Source organism: Lichenostomus cassidix, chromosome 9 (genome assembly GCF_008360975.1).
Source record: "Lichenostomus cassidix isolate B80296 chromosome 9, HeHo_3.0, whole genome shotgun sequence".
In the NCBI taxonomy this organism is placed as follows: Eukaryota; Metazoa; Chordata; class Aves; order Passeriformes; family Meliphagidae; genus Lichenostomus; species Lichenostomus cassidix.
The window spans coordinates 10,854,759-10,870,111 of NC_139490.1; the positions used below are offsets into that span (position 1 = coordinate 10,854,759).

Here is a 15,353-nt window from a genome sequence, read left to right on the forward strand (position 1 = left end):
CCACAATTAATGCAAATACGATTTCTGCTGGTAGAAAAAATGCTCCTAAAATGCTGAATTAAGATGGGAAAACTTCTTATTTTATACAAAAAGAACTGGGAAAAAATATTCTGCTTAGAAATTATTTCACACGTTCCTCATATCCTCATTCATCAAATTGTCAGGAAATATACCATACAGAGGAAAAAAAAAACAACCCCAAAACCTTCCCATTCTCAATCTTATTAAAGGATTGCTACTATACAATTTTGATGAACAGGACATTGCCAGAGAATCTACAGGAAAATCCAGCTAGGGCTTCTCTGGCTTGTCCCCTCTATTACTGTGCGATAGTTTTTACTTCTTGGCTTATCTTACCCCAGCTGGCCCTGGAGCTTTCAAAGACCCAAGCAGTGGGTCACCTGCAGTATGTGATATTCTGCAAGAAATAATTCCCCTTTATAAATGCAGTGTATCACCTTTCTTTTATGAATAGCAGTTAACCTCTGAAGTTAGTGTGCTGCCAAATAAAAATAGAGATAGTGGATCAAGCTTAGCCAGTCTGTAAAACTGCTGCAACTGCAGCCTTTTGTAAGACAAGTGCAGAATCTTATTTTTAAATGCACATCTTTGGCTGTTCCTGCACCACCATTCCATCTGAACAGTAAGGTGTTAGAGGGATGAGTGGAGGAATCTAACATGTGGCAACATTTTGATTATTCATATAATGTCTTTTCCCAATTGTTTCCCTCCCTCTGTGCTCTTTGTCCTCATGCAGGAAAGTGCTTGAGCTGCCTAAGAGAAGGTTTGGAGTTCCTCTTGACCGGATTGGAGTGAACCACCTTGGAAACACCAGGGGCTAGAAGCTCCTGCAGGTAAGCCAAAGTATTCCAGGTGTGGGCAGGCCTGGAAATCCACCTGTTCTCCTTTGCATGGTGGTTCTCAGTCATGCCATCAGGCTCAGGGAGAGTGGCTTAGGGAATGATGGCTTCTTATAACATGGAATGCCCTAATTTACCACTCTCTACAAGCAAACAATTGCTCTCTACAAGCAAACAATTACTCCTAACATTTTCATCTCCTCCAGGCAGCCTTACAGTGTGTTTGTCCATTTGTCCAAGCCTTGCATTTCTGACACTGGGAATTGTAATGTTTATTGCTTTTTTTTTTTTGCCTACAGGTGCTCCTATTCTGAGTGAGTGATGCTGTATTGGAAACATTACAGAGATATGGAAGCTGCCTCATAGCATGTCTTGTCATTGCCTAATGATATGGCACTCAAGGAATTGACCTGCAAAATTTGTTTCACGTTGCATTTTACAAATGTTGCATTTACAAATAATAACAGATTCAGTTCATCAGGTCAGAATGCTCTCACAGCTGTGCACAGTGTTACTGATAGGAGGGAACAGAGAATATGTATATATTTTTATTGCATGGCATTTATCTGTTAAACTTGCAGAAGTTTATTATCCTAGCCAGGACTGAGATTTTTTGATTGAAAATAAAACTTCAGAGATGTCAACAGCAGTTCATGAAAAGCAGAGAGTTTGCTTTACACATTTCTTTCTGGAGCGGAGCTATTTGGTAGATGAAGGGAGGATTTAACAGTTATGGGACAAAGCTAGAGTGCATTTGGGCTGCCTGTTTGGGAGGAGATGTTTCTGCCTTCACTAGGAGTTAGTCTGAATAAGAACTGTGACAAGACCTTAGTATTTGTTCTGATGTTTTGAGTAATCTCCCTCTTATCTCTGCACCATATTTAGGCATGTTTTCATCATATGGCAGATCCTGAAATGTGGTGAGACTTTTAGCTGATGAATACCTTTTACTCCTCCCTATGCATACCATAGGATAGCATCCAAATATGAAGTCATCTGCTTCCAAGGCCATCTGCATCATATTCCTTATTTTAGCCTGTTGTTGTGTGCACAGGGCATGGTCAGAATCCAGCTCTAAAAGTTCAAGTATTTCTCACTCTGGCAAAATGTAAACATGTCCTCTCCAGAGCATAACAGGTTATCTTAAATCCTCTTTCATACTTTTCACTTCTTTCCAGATTATAAAATATGGCTGAGAAGAGCTGTTTGCTGACATCTCAATGCTCAGATTCCTAGCTGATGTTTTCTAAACCTTACATTCTCTCTCCTTCTTGGACTTTGGTCCATGTCAGCTAAATTCCTGGGATAGCTATTCTTGGGTATAAATCATCCTTAGCATTGCAAAGAAGATCCATTGAGAAAGGGATTATGCAGGATTAAGGGAAAAAAAAGTTATTATTGCCAAACACCCTGTGTTAGGCAGGGAGTAATGCTAGAGATGGGAATTAAGTGTTAATTTCCTGATATTGTATAAGGTACAAAGCACCTGGCCATCAGCTAGAAAAATGGGAGAAAATAGTGTCAGCTCCAAAAAAAAAAAAAAGGAGTTAGGAAGTCAATGAGACTTAAAAGCTATTGTGAGGGAGGGTTGGGACTTTGGGACAATTGCCCTGGTTCAGCCATGGTGGGAGATGAGGCTCCCACTCAGAAGGGCAGGTAACATCTAATTCATGTGCTCAGACAAAACATGAGCCTTTCCCATTTTCCTCCTTGCCTACAACCCTGCACTGAGACCAAGACTGGCCCAGACACAGAAAATTTGCAAGAAACTTCATTTTTCTTGATATCTCCAATATAGGCTGATGCTGCAGAGAGCAGCTGCACAAACCAGTGACTCACATCAAGAGGTGTCCCTATCTCTGCCATCTGCCAGAGCACTCCAGCTGAGTTAGGAGATCATTCCCCCTTCAGTGGGTGAGTTGTCAGTACTTGTGTGTGAGGTGAAGCACTGCAGATGCTTTCCAGACCAAGCTCTTGCAAGGCAGAGGAAAAAAGAAGGGCTGTAAGTCCATATGTGATGATCTTGGGTTTTTGCTTCCTGTTTTTCTCCTGGTCCCACTGCTAATTATCTGCCTTTAAGCTTCCAGGTGATGGGTCTGACAACTGAATTGAGTGGGTGCATGTGGACTGAGTGACTCAAGATAAGATTTTCAGTCCATGCTAGAAGCAAGCCTGCAAATGTAGTCCCAGGCAGTCCTCTGCAGTGCTCTGCCACCATCCATCCTGAGCCTGCCCTGCGGTTTAGGGAACATTTATCTTCTTGCCCTGAGCCCATCCAGACAGGCTGCAGATAATCTGCTTGCAGGGCAGCCATACGTATGGGGCATGGGCAGATTATGGAAGTGGTGACCTGACCACTCAAACAGCTGCCAGTCAAAAGAACCATGGACAGAGTCAGTGCATGACATATTTTGGGGGATGGAGATCAGAGGAATCCAGTGCTAACACAGCAGCTTTGCAAAGACATTCTGGATCATAGAACTATTTAACATTTGGCAGGTATTAACCTGGGCTTTCAAAAAAAAAAAAGCAGGGTTTTAAAGGCTGAAAACTGTGTGCAGAAATGCCCTTCATCTGAAGGGAAATGTGAAAGCAAAGCAGGACAGAGGGATCTGTGGTGGTGTTGGTAGAACTGGGAGCTGGAAGCTTCAGTCCTGCTCCCACCTCACTGTGTGGATGACTTGGGAGAAAGCAAGGAATTGGGAACAATCTTTCTGTTCCTCTGCCTCATCCATCACTGAGCACACTGAGACTTTCTGGGGCTCAAGAAGCACTCTTTAAAATCTGTAAATTGGCAAGTGCTGTTTCAAATATGATGATGTCTGAAAGGCTGAACACCACAATTTGTTTTTGTAGACATATTGGATGGCTCCAGCTATTGTGCATAGTATGGAGATCAGCAAACGTGAAATAAGGATATACTGCAGCATCCATTGCACACTAGATATGCCCTGTGCTGCCTGGATTTGCAAATCCATTCAGATGCCTGCGAGGATTTTCTTCTAATAAATATACATGGTCTACTAGAATGTCTCAGGGAAATCCCTTTAATTATTGCCTGTGGGTCATTAACTTTAGCAAGAGTGGCTGCCCAAGCATGGGTAAGGTGCAGGCAGCTGCTGTGTGGAGGTGACACCTGAGGAGGAGAAGCATTTCTGTTCTGTGTGTTTAGGAGAAAGGACAGGATCCCCATAGTGACAGGTAGAGGGTAAGCCTGTGGGGGGAGCAACACCACCTCTGCTTCTAATTAGTTAATAAATTGCATTCAACACATGCTGGTCCCTGCAGCAGGAGCAGCTAATACAGCAGCACAGAGGGCCTGTCAGGAAATAGTGGGGTAGTTTGGGTACTACAAGCACTTCAATGACTGCACCAATATAGGATGGAGCACAAATCACTGCTAAGCAGCATGATGCATTGCACTCCAGGGAATTCCTGTCTAGGGGCAGAACAAGCTGTTAAATATCCGCAGATGCTGTATTCCTTTTCCTGCCCCGCTGATGAGTTGTCACCTGGGTCAGCAAGGCATGGCTACAGCAAACAGGTGACAGATGGAGCCTGCTGCTCTGGCCTTTGCTTGCACTGGTATTTCCTGCAGGCTGAAATCATCTGAGCTCAACACCAGCTTGGGGCACTCATTGCAACTCTTGGAACACACCTCCCTTTCAGCTGGAGTGCCAAACCCCGAAAGAAAGTGAGAGACTATTCTTGTCCATAGGGTATATTTTTTTCCTGGGTTTGGTGCCAATGTGAGGGTATGTGAAAGCATGCTCCCACATACCTTTTCACTCACACAAAAGCAACAGAAAATGGGAAATGTGTTCTGAATCACCACCAAGGAAATAACAAACAACTAATGGTAGCAGGAAACCATATTTTGCATGTCATTAAACTTCACTGATATAATCAAGCTGGCTTTATTCCCGAGATGCTGGCTTTGGCCTGCAACAGGGTGAATAGATCTGTTAATGAAGTGGATGCAAGGTACTGCTGTGGTAAGCATGTGCTTCTTGCCAGAGCCCAAGGCAATGAGTGTAGGATGGCAATTACAGCTTTGGGAGAGGTAACGTGTGGAAGAATATGTAATATGCAAGCTACAGTTAAATCACATAGCTCAACAGAGCTGGAGAAAAGGTTCAATGCCAGTCAAAATCATTCCACACATTCACAGTGGCTACCAGATCCTGCTCTCATTTACAATGTTTGGAACCTCGAAGTTAACATCAGGGTTTATTTTGGATTTAAATTTTTGGGAATGAGGTCCTCTGTTTTTGCAAATAAACATGGATAATGTGACTTAAGATGAATATACGTAGGAATCATTGATGGATTGTGATCTCTTCCTTTTGGACAGGGCCAGATATAATTCTGCAGTAGAAAAGGCCACTTAGCACCTGCATTGACCAGCCAGATGAACCAAAAATCTCTGCTCAAAACATCTCCTTGGGGTGAGTAGGTAGAGACCAGTGTGTCTGGCCTGGTCCTGTGAGGACAGTATCCCACACATATCTATGAAACAGACCCAGCTCTCCTTCCTGATCCTGGCCAAAAGGAACAGTCTGTTTCTCAGGCACATTAAAACCCTAGGTGTTTAATGGGAGCCTTCTTTCCACTGTGAACTCCACATGAACCATTAAGGTAACAAGAGCTGACATCAAGGGAAATGTGCTGCACTTTGTGCCCCTGCAGGGGCTGAGAAAGCAAACAACACATGCTTCTGTGCAACAGAAAATCTTTATTGGAATGATATCCAAAGGATCCAGAGCTCTCTGCCTGCCCTCCCTGGGCACTCTGTGGGACAGGGCGAGGAGCAGCTCTGCTCAGCAAGCCGAGACAGGCAGCCCTGAGCCCTTCACATCACACCCAGCCTGCCTTCCTGTCCCAACTGCGGCCACCAGGGCAGCACAGACCTGCTCAGGAGGCGACAGGAAACCCAGACACTGCTGAGAGCAGCGTCTGCAGGTGTGGGCAGAGCCCCAAGCCCAGGGAAGCTGAGTTAGTGGTTGGTGCCTCAGGGGACCTGGTGAGAAGGGGGGAGTGCACAGTGGCAGCAGCCTGAACGGCACACACAGCACAGCACAGAAAGTTGGGAAGCATCTTCTGAGTAGAAGATCATGGCAGGTTAAACCTGGAAGGAAGGAAGGAACAGCAGAGAGTGGCAGTGGGCTGCCTGCTCCTGTCGTGGTCCCTGTCAGACTTGGCTGTGGTGCAGTTGAGGAGGATGGCATCCAAATGAGCAGCATGATGAGAGAATGAACAAACTCTTAACACGTTAATACCCAGCAAGGCAGTTTGGGGAAGGGCTCATCTTCATCCTCCAGTCCCGACAAGCCTTCAGATGCAGTATTTCCAAAAGCAGGCTGTGAAGGGATACAAAGAAAGATGTTAGCACAGAAGGGGCTTTTTCCAGCTTCCCACTCTAGCCCTGGAGAAGGTTTCAAAAGACTCCTGTCTTGAGAGAGTTGGGGCATGAAGCCAGCATTGTGCTTTCAGGGCACATCTCAATAACCAGCTTTGACTTCATATAACACTTTTAGAAGGTGTTTCTTTTAGCTGCTCATAGTGTAAATGTGGGGTCTAAAAGTTGTCTTCAGGTTGTTTGATTTAAAGGGGTTCTTTTTGCTGTACTTCAGCGGTGTCAGGAATCAGTTTTTTCTTTCCTGTCTACTGGTCAGCAGTTTTGCTGCTTCAGAGGTGTGTGCAGGGGTTTTCAGCTGTGGCTGACTGGAGGAGCAGGATACTGCTGTGGGGAGATTAGATCTGGTTGTTACATTTTTTTTTAAACCCAGTCGTTACCACTCTGCTACCAACCATCCTGCAAACAACACTGACCTCTGTAGAATCTTCTAGGAAGACTCAGTTAGGGAAGGATGTATATTTTGGTGTTGGAAAAGGTAGCTGTATCACAACCAGCATGAATCCCATGTGGGTCTCCTATTATCAGGTATGAGAGGAGATTTCTACCTGGTTTTTGGAAACAGGATCTTGGAAGAAAACTTCTACTGAATCAGCACTGTTCATGCTGAGACATGAGCTCCTCCCAGACTGGAAGGACTTTAGATGAAGACAAAGATTCCCTGCTTTCATTTCTGTCAGAATCTGTTTTAAATCTGGCAAAGAGAAGTAGTTTTATCTACATTCAACCTTCCAGACTGGTGGGGGCATGAATTACATTAGCCAAATTAATGACAGCCTCCAGGGGCGCTTATAAATTGCATATTGCCTAAGGATCACCTAAGCACTTAAGCAAGCCTTGCACAAAGGGATTTTCTCTCTGCTGTCTGTCAGTTTTCAGCTTCCACGTGTGCAGAGCATGTGGGCTAAGGGCAGCACCAGCTCTTTTGTTTCTAGGCCAGATCTGTCATCAGTGACTTCTGGTTCACAGCTGCCACTGCTTTGTGGAGGAATCCATTGAAAGCCAGCATGAACAGCATTGTCCATGTGCTTGTCAGGCACAGCTTCACACGAGCACTGCTGCAATATGCTCCTGAGCCACTGGACACAGGCTGGGCAAAGCTTGGAGACCAACTGGGGGACATACCAGATCTTAGTTCCATGCATTCTTGGTTGATTTCCACATCTTTTTTAGCTGTTTTTCAACAGCAGACAAGTGCTCCTTTTTTCTCTGCAGGGAGGCACTGACCTTGGCAGAGGGGAGTGCGTGCAGTCCACATGCCTCATTATGCCTCCAGCAGTTGCTTTGTGGGCAGAGCAAAGCGAGGGGTGCACTGTGGGGACATGTTCATACAGAACTCCCCCTCTTCAGGGAGCACTCATGGCTCGTATAACACCACGTTCCTCTGTGAAAAGCAGGATGTGACACTGCCTGCCTGCACGAGGTCCTGGGTGTGCAGACCTGGTGTGTCTGCCTCGACAGCAGACAGGGCTGGGGACACAATCCTTCTCACCAGCTGCCAAACCAGCCAGCCATAAAAGAGGGCCAGGGCTGCTCAAAAAGCTGCCAACCAGCTGTTTTTCAGCATATTTGGGGCATGTTTACTGTGACTGTCCTTGTTGCACAAAGAAAGCCCTGGAAATGAGAGTAGACAGGGTGGCTGCAACACTCAAACCCAAAACCTACCGCGTTTTTTGGGCTGGGATGCTGAGAGACTTTCCAAGGCATAGGCCACCTCTGACCCATCCTCAGCCGAGAGCTGCTCCTTCAACTTCTCCAGCTGTTTAAACAGAAACACAGCAGTAAACAAAGGCCACAACGTGAGGAGCTCCACCAAGTGCTGGCAAGTGCAGGGCAAAGGAGCTAGAGGCAGACTGGCTGACAGCATCACTGGGAAGGATAGGGCCTTCCCTGGAACAGGACCATTCCCAGAAGATCTGCCTTTGGAGCACTCACACCTCCTCATGCCCTCCTTCATTAAGCTGCTTGTTTGGTGGCAGTGGTATAGGCACTCCCTGCTCTTTCCCTCCACCCCAGGCTGTAAGTCCCTGTAGAGAGGAGGCTGTGGAGAAGGATATTGCAGCACTAAGAGTCAAGACAGTGCTGGGACAAGAGGTCTCCAGGCATCCAGACACTGCAGCAGGAACATCACTTCTCCCTTTTGCTAGGTTGTCCCTCCTCTCTCTCCCTCACAGTTCTTGCTACCTTCCTTTGGTTACAATGGGGACAGTGCACTGTATTTCTTCATCTGTAGCTTCTCTTTTCTTGTAGACTGGGAACATCTACAGCCCCCATCCTGACTTCTCCCTAGTAGAGCTGTTCCCAGAAAGTCAGAGCTTAATGTCCCTCAGCATTGCACTGAGGTGCTGGCGTAGGACCTGGCAGCATCCTGTCTGGCACTGTGATTTTTCAGTCTGAAGTGAAAAGTGTCATGTGGAACCCAGCAGAAACTCCAGCATCCATGCAAACAGCTGGAACAGCTGGACCTGGTCTGAGAAGGGAAAAAAAGCATTTCCACTGCTCACGGGGTTTGGGGCACAATGGTAGCCATGGCAAGGTTGCTGCAGACCTTTCCCTGCTCCTGGGCAGTGGCTGTAGGATGGGGAAACTCTGCATGTGTGTGTTCTGATCAGCCCATCAGGGCTCTGACCTTGAGGATGGCCACTTTTACTAGTAGAGTCCAGAAAAAATTCTGGTTTAGGTGGGCAGTAGCTTTCCCTCCAACTTCAACCTAATGCATCCAGATCATCCAATGTCTGGGAAGGCAGCATGACCTCCTCTTCCCACTCCCTCTTCTCCTATGGAGATTTCCTTTGGTGCTTAATTCTTTCCTGCCTTGGCCTTCCCTGGCCTTTCACTGGTGACAGAGGCAGGAGCTGCTCAGCTTTTATTGCACCAGTCTTCAGCCCTGTTCTCTTTTTACCTTTTCCAGCCTGTGCAGCTGTTTAGCCCAGCTTCTGCTTTGCTCTTTTCTCAATTCATGCTTACACTATAGCAGCAGGGGGAAGGGTAGCAGGATGCAAAGATGGAAGGATAGAGCATAAAGACAGCTTACACAATAGTTTAACTACTCATGCAAGATCATGCATCTATGTGTGCATTTGCTCCTCTCACCTCTTCAAGCTCTTCAAATTTCTTTGCCAGCTCCCAGTCTGCAAGAGGGGAAAATAATATCAGTATCTTCATTGCTTCCTGAATCTCAAATTAAAAACACTTTCTCCATTTGCCCTCTCCAGGGGTTGACAAGCAAAGACCTAGTTACCATTTAACTCCTGTTAGTGATCTTCAAATGAGTGACAGCACAAACGGACAGAAAAGCAGGTTTTCTCTGCAGAATCCTATGGGACCTTACCCTAATTCTCTATGATGAGGGAGGCTTCCTTACTGCTCACCAGCCCATAGGGGAATTGGCCCAATGAGGTCACTTACTGTGTGATACCAATTCAGGTGAAAGCCTTTGCTGCTTGTTAATTTTTATCCTGCTAACTGCAAATCTCTGATGCTGGCTTTTCTGCCACTGGCTTTTATATGAAATCCCATTGCTTCCGTTAAGACTTGTTTATCCTCACATCACCCATGCAGGCAGAAGTCAGAAGACACAAATTTAGCCTAGCACAATTTACTCATTTTTAAGTCAGCAAAGATCCAGGCTGGCAGAGTGGAGCAACAGGAAAAGTCACATCTTAGTAAGTGCACAGATTCCACACTTCTAAATGTTAGGGGAGCACAAGGACCTGGGGCTCAACCTCACAGATCAGATTTAGAGATCTCAAGGCTAGTCAGTACTGTACTACTGTCAAAAAACTATGCAGGTGGGTGAATGAACTGCCCTGAGATATCCCATGCAGGAGGAGGGGAGAGTTAGGAGCCTAGGAATAGCATCTAAAACCTTCAGCTGAACTGGGAAGGGCCTGGGCTAGCAATAGGGAAAGCTGCAGGAGTGGGGAATTTCAGTCTCACTGCTCTTGAGGGCTGAGGTACCTTATTCAAGATTCAATATGATGTCAAAACCAGTTAATTTTTCAATAAGACAGATGATCACAGTCAAAGCTGAGCGACTGGCTACAGTAGTTCTCCTGGGAGGGGAGTGCAAAGTGATCAGATGGTTTTAAGTGCTAGTTTGGGAAAAAATGCACTAAAATAAGCAGAGGAGCCAGGAAAGAGCTAAAGAATGTTTTTGCTGGGCCCCACAAGCAAGCCAAAGAACAGCCCTGAAGCTGCCTCTCTTCTCTGTTCCTAACATGGCAGCAGGAATTTGTCTGGATCATCAGGGGGATTTAAGGCATAATTCCCCTTGATTTTAGATTTCAGATAAGACCTCAGCACACAGACAAATTGCCAGACTTGGCCTTTTTTTTTAACATTTGAAACTGAGCAGGAGGGTGCCAAGAAAAGGCTGACTGCCCTCTTGGTTTCTCCTTCAAGAAAGAAACAGTTCTGTTGAAAAATCCTGAATATTTTCTGATATTCATCCAGCAGTAAAAGGAGCAGTTCCTAAGCAAATCCATTACATCAGGATTCAGTCTGAGAGATGAGATGGGGATGGGGATGGAGTCAGGAGGTGTGGGCTCTGTTCCTGGCACTATCAGCAATGACCTCAGACAGATTCTTCCTATGTCAAAAGTATCACCTAAGAAATATTATTATTATTATTATTATTATTATTATTATTATTATTATTATTATTGTTATTATTATATGCACTTTTAAACCTCTTTCAGAGTTTCAAGTGCCTATTTTGGCTCAACTTTTTTCAGACTGTAAGTTTGGGCAATGACTTCTATGAATAGAAAATGAACAGTGGTTGAAATTTGGAATAGATTATCTTGGACAGGGAGAAGGAAGTTAATTTATGGATGAAGCCTTGAGAAACTGCCTGCTGTAAATCCTCTGTCTGTGCTCTGCTCAGAGATTCATTATATTCAATTGTCTGGCATAAAATGCAGCCTTTCCTCTAGGAGTAATAAGTGCAATAATCCATAAACCTATCATAAAAATGTTATTTCTTGAATGCATCCCCTTTGCAAGAAGAATGCCTTTGTTAGTATAAGGGCTTGATTTATTTATGTTTATTTATTTGTCCCAGGCTTGTTTAACCACTGCCTTGCTGCATTAACAAGGGTCTGGGGAAGAGCACTGAGTGAGTTTGATAAATGGATTTTCATAACAACATTTTTGCTGGGCCACATTCTCAGATGTTTTCACAGGGAAGGGCAGTTTCCTGCTCTGAGACCACCACATCCAGCCCAAACCCTCCCCTGGCTGCAGTGGCCGTGGGAATAGCTGACCTCTGTAATCCATTTGGTGCTTGTGATCGCTGTGCCTCATGTCAGGGACAGCCCGAGTTTCTCTTCAGCAGGTCTGAGTTTAGCCACATGCGAGTGGTTTTTAAATTTGGTGTCTGAGCACAGAGCACAGACAGGAAGAGCCTCCCCGTGGCCCGTCTTTGGTGGCTGTGTGGGAAAAACCCATTTTCTCAACCTCTTCCAGCAGCAGCAGGGGCTTAGGCCCAGGCAGGAGCTCCCACTGCCCTTTTCCCAAACTACACCTGACCCCAAGGGATCTCACCCACATGCTCTCTGGAAAATCTTGGTGCAATCCCCTGCCCCAAATGCTCACAAGATCCTGCTGGTTCCAGCACATCTCAAAGACACTGAGCTGTCTCTCAAAAGCACACTGGGCTGTCTGTGGGTGGAGAGGTGACCCCCAGAGCTGATCCATGCCCTGGGCATTGCACACAACATCTCAGGGATAACAGGGGCACATGGACTTAGCAGAAATATTTCTTGTTTTCACTTGTGTACACACACATGTTCCCAGCAAAATGTTGAGTGTCTAAGGATCTAGGGTACAGGGGTTTGGGCAGCTTTACTTTGCATTGCAAAAGCAGGTCCAGGAGCCCCAGGATGGAGAGCACCTGACATTAATCACAGGCAGGCACCATACCAAGTGCTGCTTCCACTTTCTGAGCAGTTGGTATTTCTGAGGAACCTGAGAAGCAAGTTCCTTGCATTCATGCAAACACAGATTCAAGAAGCAGAGATCACCCCTCCCCTTCACTTACCAATATTTTCTGGCCTCCGCCATGCGTATTTCTTATTAAGAAGCAGAGTCAGCAATGTGTCCTCGTGATTTGTGTCTTCTCTCTCTGGAAGCACTCGGTTCTCTGCAGCACATAAAATGCATCTTTCTCAATCTCATCAAATTAAGAATCAATTAATCAATTGATGCAATTAATCTCTTAATCAAATTAAAAAGGCTAAGAAGTGGAAGGAAAACATCTCCTGCCAGCACTCATCAGGGCAGAAGGATAAGGAAAATGGAAAAGGTGGATAAAGGAAGGTGTGTGAGCACAGTATAAAATGTACAGGCGGCGAGGGCTGCGCAGTGGAAGGGTGTGGGATGGGGAGACCTCCCTGCCAGCCCCGGGCTGCTGGCCAGTTCCACTGCAGCCTCATCAGCACGGCTGGCTGCAGAGAGCTGGAGACATCACCTTGATTTACACAGTCCTGAGCTCTTCTGCAAGGTGGGTGGAGTGGGTGCATCGCAAAGCCAGACAGGAGCCCACAGCATCCTCTCTGCTCAAAACTGCAGCTGTTCCCCTGCTCACTCCATGCACCTTCCCAGGGCTGACAGAGGTGGAAAGCCCCTCCTCATGAGGGCTGAGGTGTGGTTACCTCATCTGGAAAGCCCTGCAGCCCCACAGCTCTTTCCTGTGCTCACTCAGCCTTGCGGCTGCTCTGTCTGGTTGCCAGCAGAACTGAAGGATTCCTCCTGAGCAGAGCTCAAGCGTGGAGGAGCTTAAAGCAAGACCATGCAGAATTCTTCCAGGAAAAAACCTCCCCAAGCTGCTGTCCTAAAGCAATTTGGACATCTCTAAGAGGCCCCTTTAGGGCACTTTCTCAGTGGTTTTACTTTAGTGGTTGTGGCTGTGCCCTCAAATGAATGGTTGTGAAGGTCAAGGGTTCAGCAGAAACCAACAGACAGAGGGAATGGGACTAATCAGTGCCCTTAAAGCTCTGAGATGCTCCCAGCTCTGCTCAACAGATTTCCAGAGTCATCTGAGACTAGAATGTTGAGCCAGACTTTATAGGGAGAGTGGCCATTCAAAAAAATCTTAGGTCTGAACAGCCCTGCCCCACACCCAGACCCCACAAAGCCCTAGAAGGTGCCTACAGAATTCCATAAGAATTCTATAAGAAATTATAGAATAATTCTAAGAATTATATAATTCTTAGAATTATATATATATAACTCTAAGAATTATATATAAGAATTCTATAAGAAATTATAGAGAAAGGCTTATTTTCTCTTCTTCCAGGATCTTTAGGACTTCTGCTCAATGCAGTCTCATACAGCCGTCAGCCCCACAGAGTTCTGAGGGAATGAATGCAATTATTCTTGATACACATTAAACAAAACATTGTACCAGACGAGCCTGAAGGATGCTCAAGAGTATGTGGGAATCAGCTCCATTAGCAAACGTCACAGAAATCTGCAGAAGCTGAGGGATGCTGGCCAAAGGGATGCTCCAAGTATTTGGCCAGACTCAACCCTGCCTCACGCTGCGGCTGAAGCCGCTGGTCCCGATTGTGATCTCTGGAAATAAACCCGAGGGAGTGAGCAGAGAAACCTGCAGTTAGTGTGGAGTGCCATAAACCTCATGCCTAAATCTGAAGGACAGTTATAATTTTAAAATAGCTACTTTTAGTTGTTCGGGGGATTTGCTACAGGATAAAAAACACAACGCTAAAAACACTCCAGTAAAAGCTAAACAGAAGTAGGATTTAGATAGAGTGGCCAGGGGAATGCTTTGGTTGTAATTACAAAAATAAATAGGTGATATAAGAGGAAAAATCATTTGAAAAGCGATGTTATTTTCAAGCCTATATTTAGCTGCTCTTTTTTTTTTCCCCACTGCCAAGTCTCTTTAAGAAAGAGCACTAATGACTGACATTTCTCTGCAGTATAAAATCAAGTTAAGATTAATTTAAATTATGGGAGAAGTACATATAAAAAGAAGTTCTGTGAAGAAAAGAAAGTTCAGCATCACCATACTACTGACATTTATGAGCTGTCAAATCTCATATGGTACATACTGGAATTGCTCCTCTCTGATATTTCAATAGTAGGTTTTTTAAAAATTTTCTTATGTGAGAGAAAGAGCTACCCTTACCAGATTTCACCAGATCTGATATTTTCACTGATTAGCAGAACGTGTCATACCGGCAGCTGCAGATCAGGACAGCTTTATCTCACGCTAACATGAACAAGTCTTACATCCATGTTAACAGATTGTTCAGTATAGCTGGAGGTTCATTCTGTTTTCTCTCCCAGAGAAGTGAGTGTTGCATTGGCCATGGCAAGCAGCAAAGCAGAAAGATAACCACCTACCTGTGTCATGTAGCCTCTATTCCAGCTTACCTTGGAGTAAAAACGGGTCTGCATGCGTAGATGGGATACACAGAGTCATGGTCAAGATGGTTAGCACTCCCAGACACAGCTGGGCAGACCACATCTTCTCCACGTTCCCAGCGCCCAAAAGCATCCTTCCTTCAGGCACGGTGGAGGACTTCAATGCAACCAGCGCCAGATGAGCTCACTTTTAAGAGGCAGTGGATGTGCCGTGATTGCAAATGGCCTTTGGAGGAGGGGAGAAAAATATCTCTTGAGATATAATTCAACCTGTCAATATGATTCACTCTGTTGGGAGTGGACAGAACAACCCAGTAACATATGTCAGATGGAACCTGTTCAATATATCTCATATCAGACTGGTCTAATGAATTCTGATGTTCCCACAGGCGTGCACTGTTCACGCACGTTGATATACATTCCATACATACATACATTAAAAATACTTTTTCAGGGCTGCTGCTTTAACAGAGTTCAGGCATGAGGACTCCCACGTTAGCAAGGAAGATTTGTCTAATGTACAAGCTGCCATATTTTAGTAGTTTGGACAGAATCAGGTTAATGGGGTTTTGTAATTTATCATCTCACTTCCTAGTGCCTATATTAATTAATGTGAGATATAATGAGTGCTGAAGTGGTGGGAAATAGAGGGGGAGAGCTCTTTTCATTTAACTGATTGGAGA

The 15,353-nt window shown here is 45.3% G+C and overlaps 2 protein-coding genes across 3 annotated transcripts in view; one reads left to right on the forward strand and one right to left on the reverse strand.

The window, feature by feature from the left end:
* Positions 1 to 3,550, forward strand: part of OSTN (osteocrin) — a 51,497-nt gene extending 47,947 nt beyond the window's left edge. For both annotated transcript variants that reach the window (XM_085069400.1, XM_085069401.1), the window contains exons 4-5: positions 758 to 854; positions 1,160 to 3,550. In XM_085069400.1, coding sequence (XP_084925526.1) covers positions 758 to 842 — 85 coding nt within the window. In that variant the 3' untranslated portion in view covers positions 843 to 854; positions 1,160 to 3,550. The remainder of the gene's footprint in view (positions 1 to 757; positions 855 to 1,159) is intronic.
* Positions 3,551 to 6,086: 2,536 nt separating this feature from the next.
* Positions 6,087 to 14,955, reverse strand: UTS2B (urotensin 2B). The gene is made up of 5 exons (XM_085068771.1): positions 14,680 to 14,955; positions 12,320 to 12,421; positions 9,370 to 9,407; positions 7,942 to 8,035; positions 6,087 to 6,220 (listed from the first exon to the last, which is right to left on the reverse strand). The coding sequence occupies exons 1-5, from the start codon at positions 14,801 to 14,803 to the stop codon at positions 6,195 to 6,197; spliced, it is 384 nt and encodes a 127-aa protein (XP_084924897.1). The 5' UTR covers positions 14,804 to 14,955; the 3' UTR covers positions 6,087 to 6,194.
* Between the last annotated feature and the right edge of the window lie 398 nt (positions 14,956 to 15,353).

Bases quoted from the DNA above. Each gene is read 5' to 3' on its own strand.
- UTS2B (XM_085068771.1), bottom strand. From the start codon at position 14,803: ATGCTTTTGGGCGCTGGGAACGTGGAGAAGATGTGGTCTGCCCAGCTG. The intron at 12,422-14,679 runs GTAAGCTGGAAT...TATGTGCTGCAG, and splicing joins AGACCCGTTTTTACTCCAAG to AGAACCGAGTGCTTCCAGAG. The intron at 9,408-12,319 runs GTAAGTGAAGGG...CCCCTCTTGCAG, and splicing joins GCGGAGGCCAGAAAATATTG to ACTGGGAGCTGGCAAAGAAA.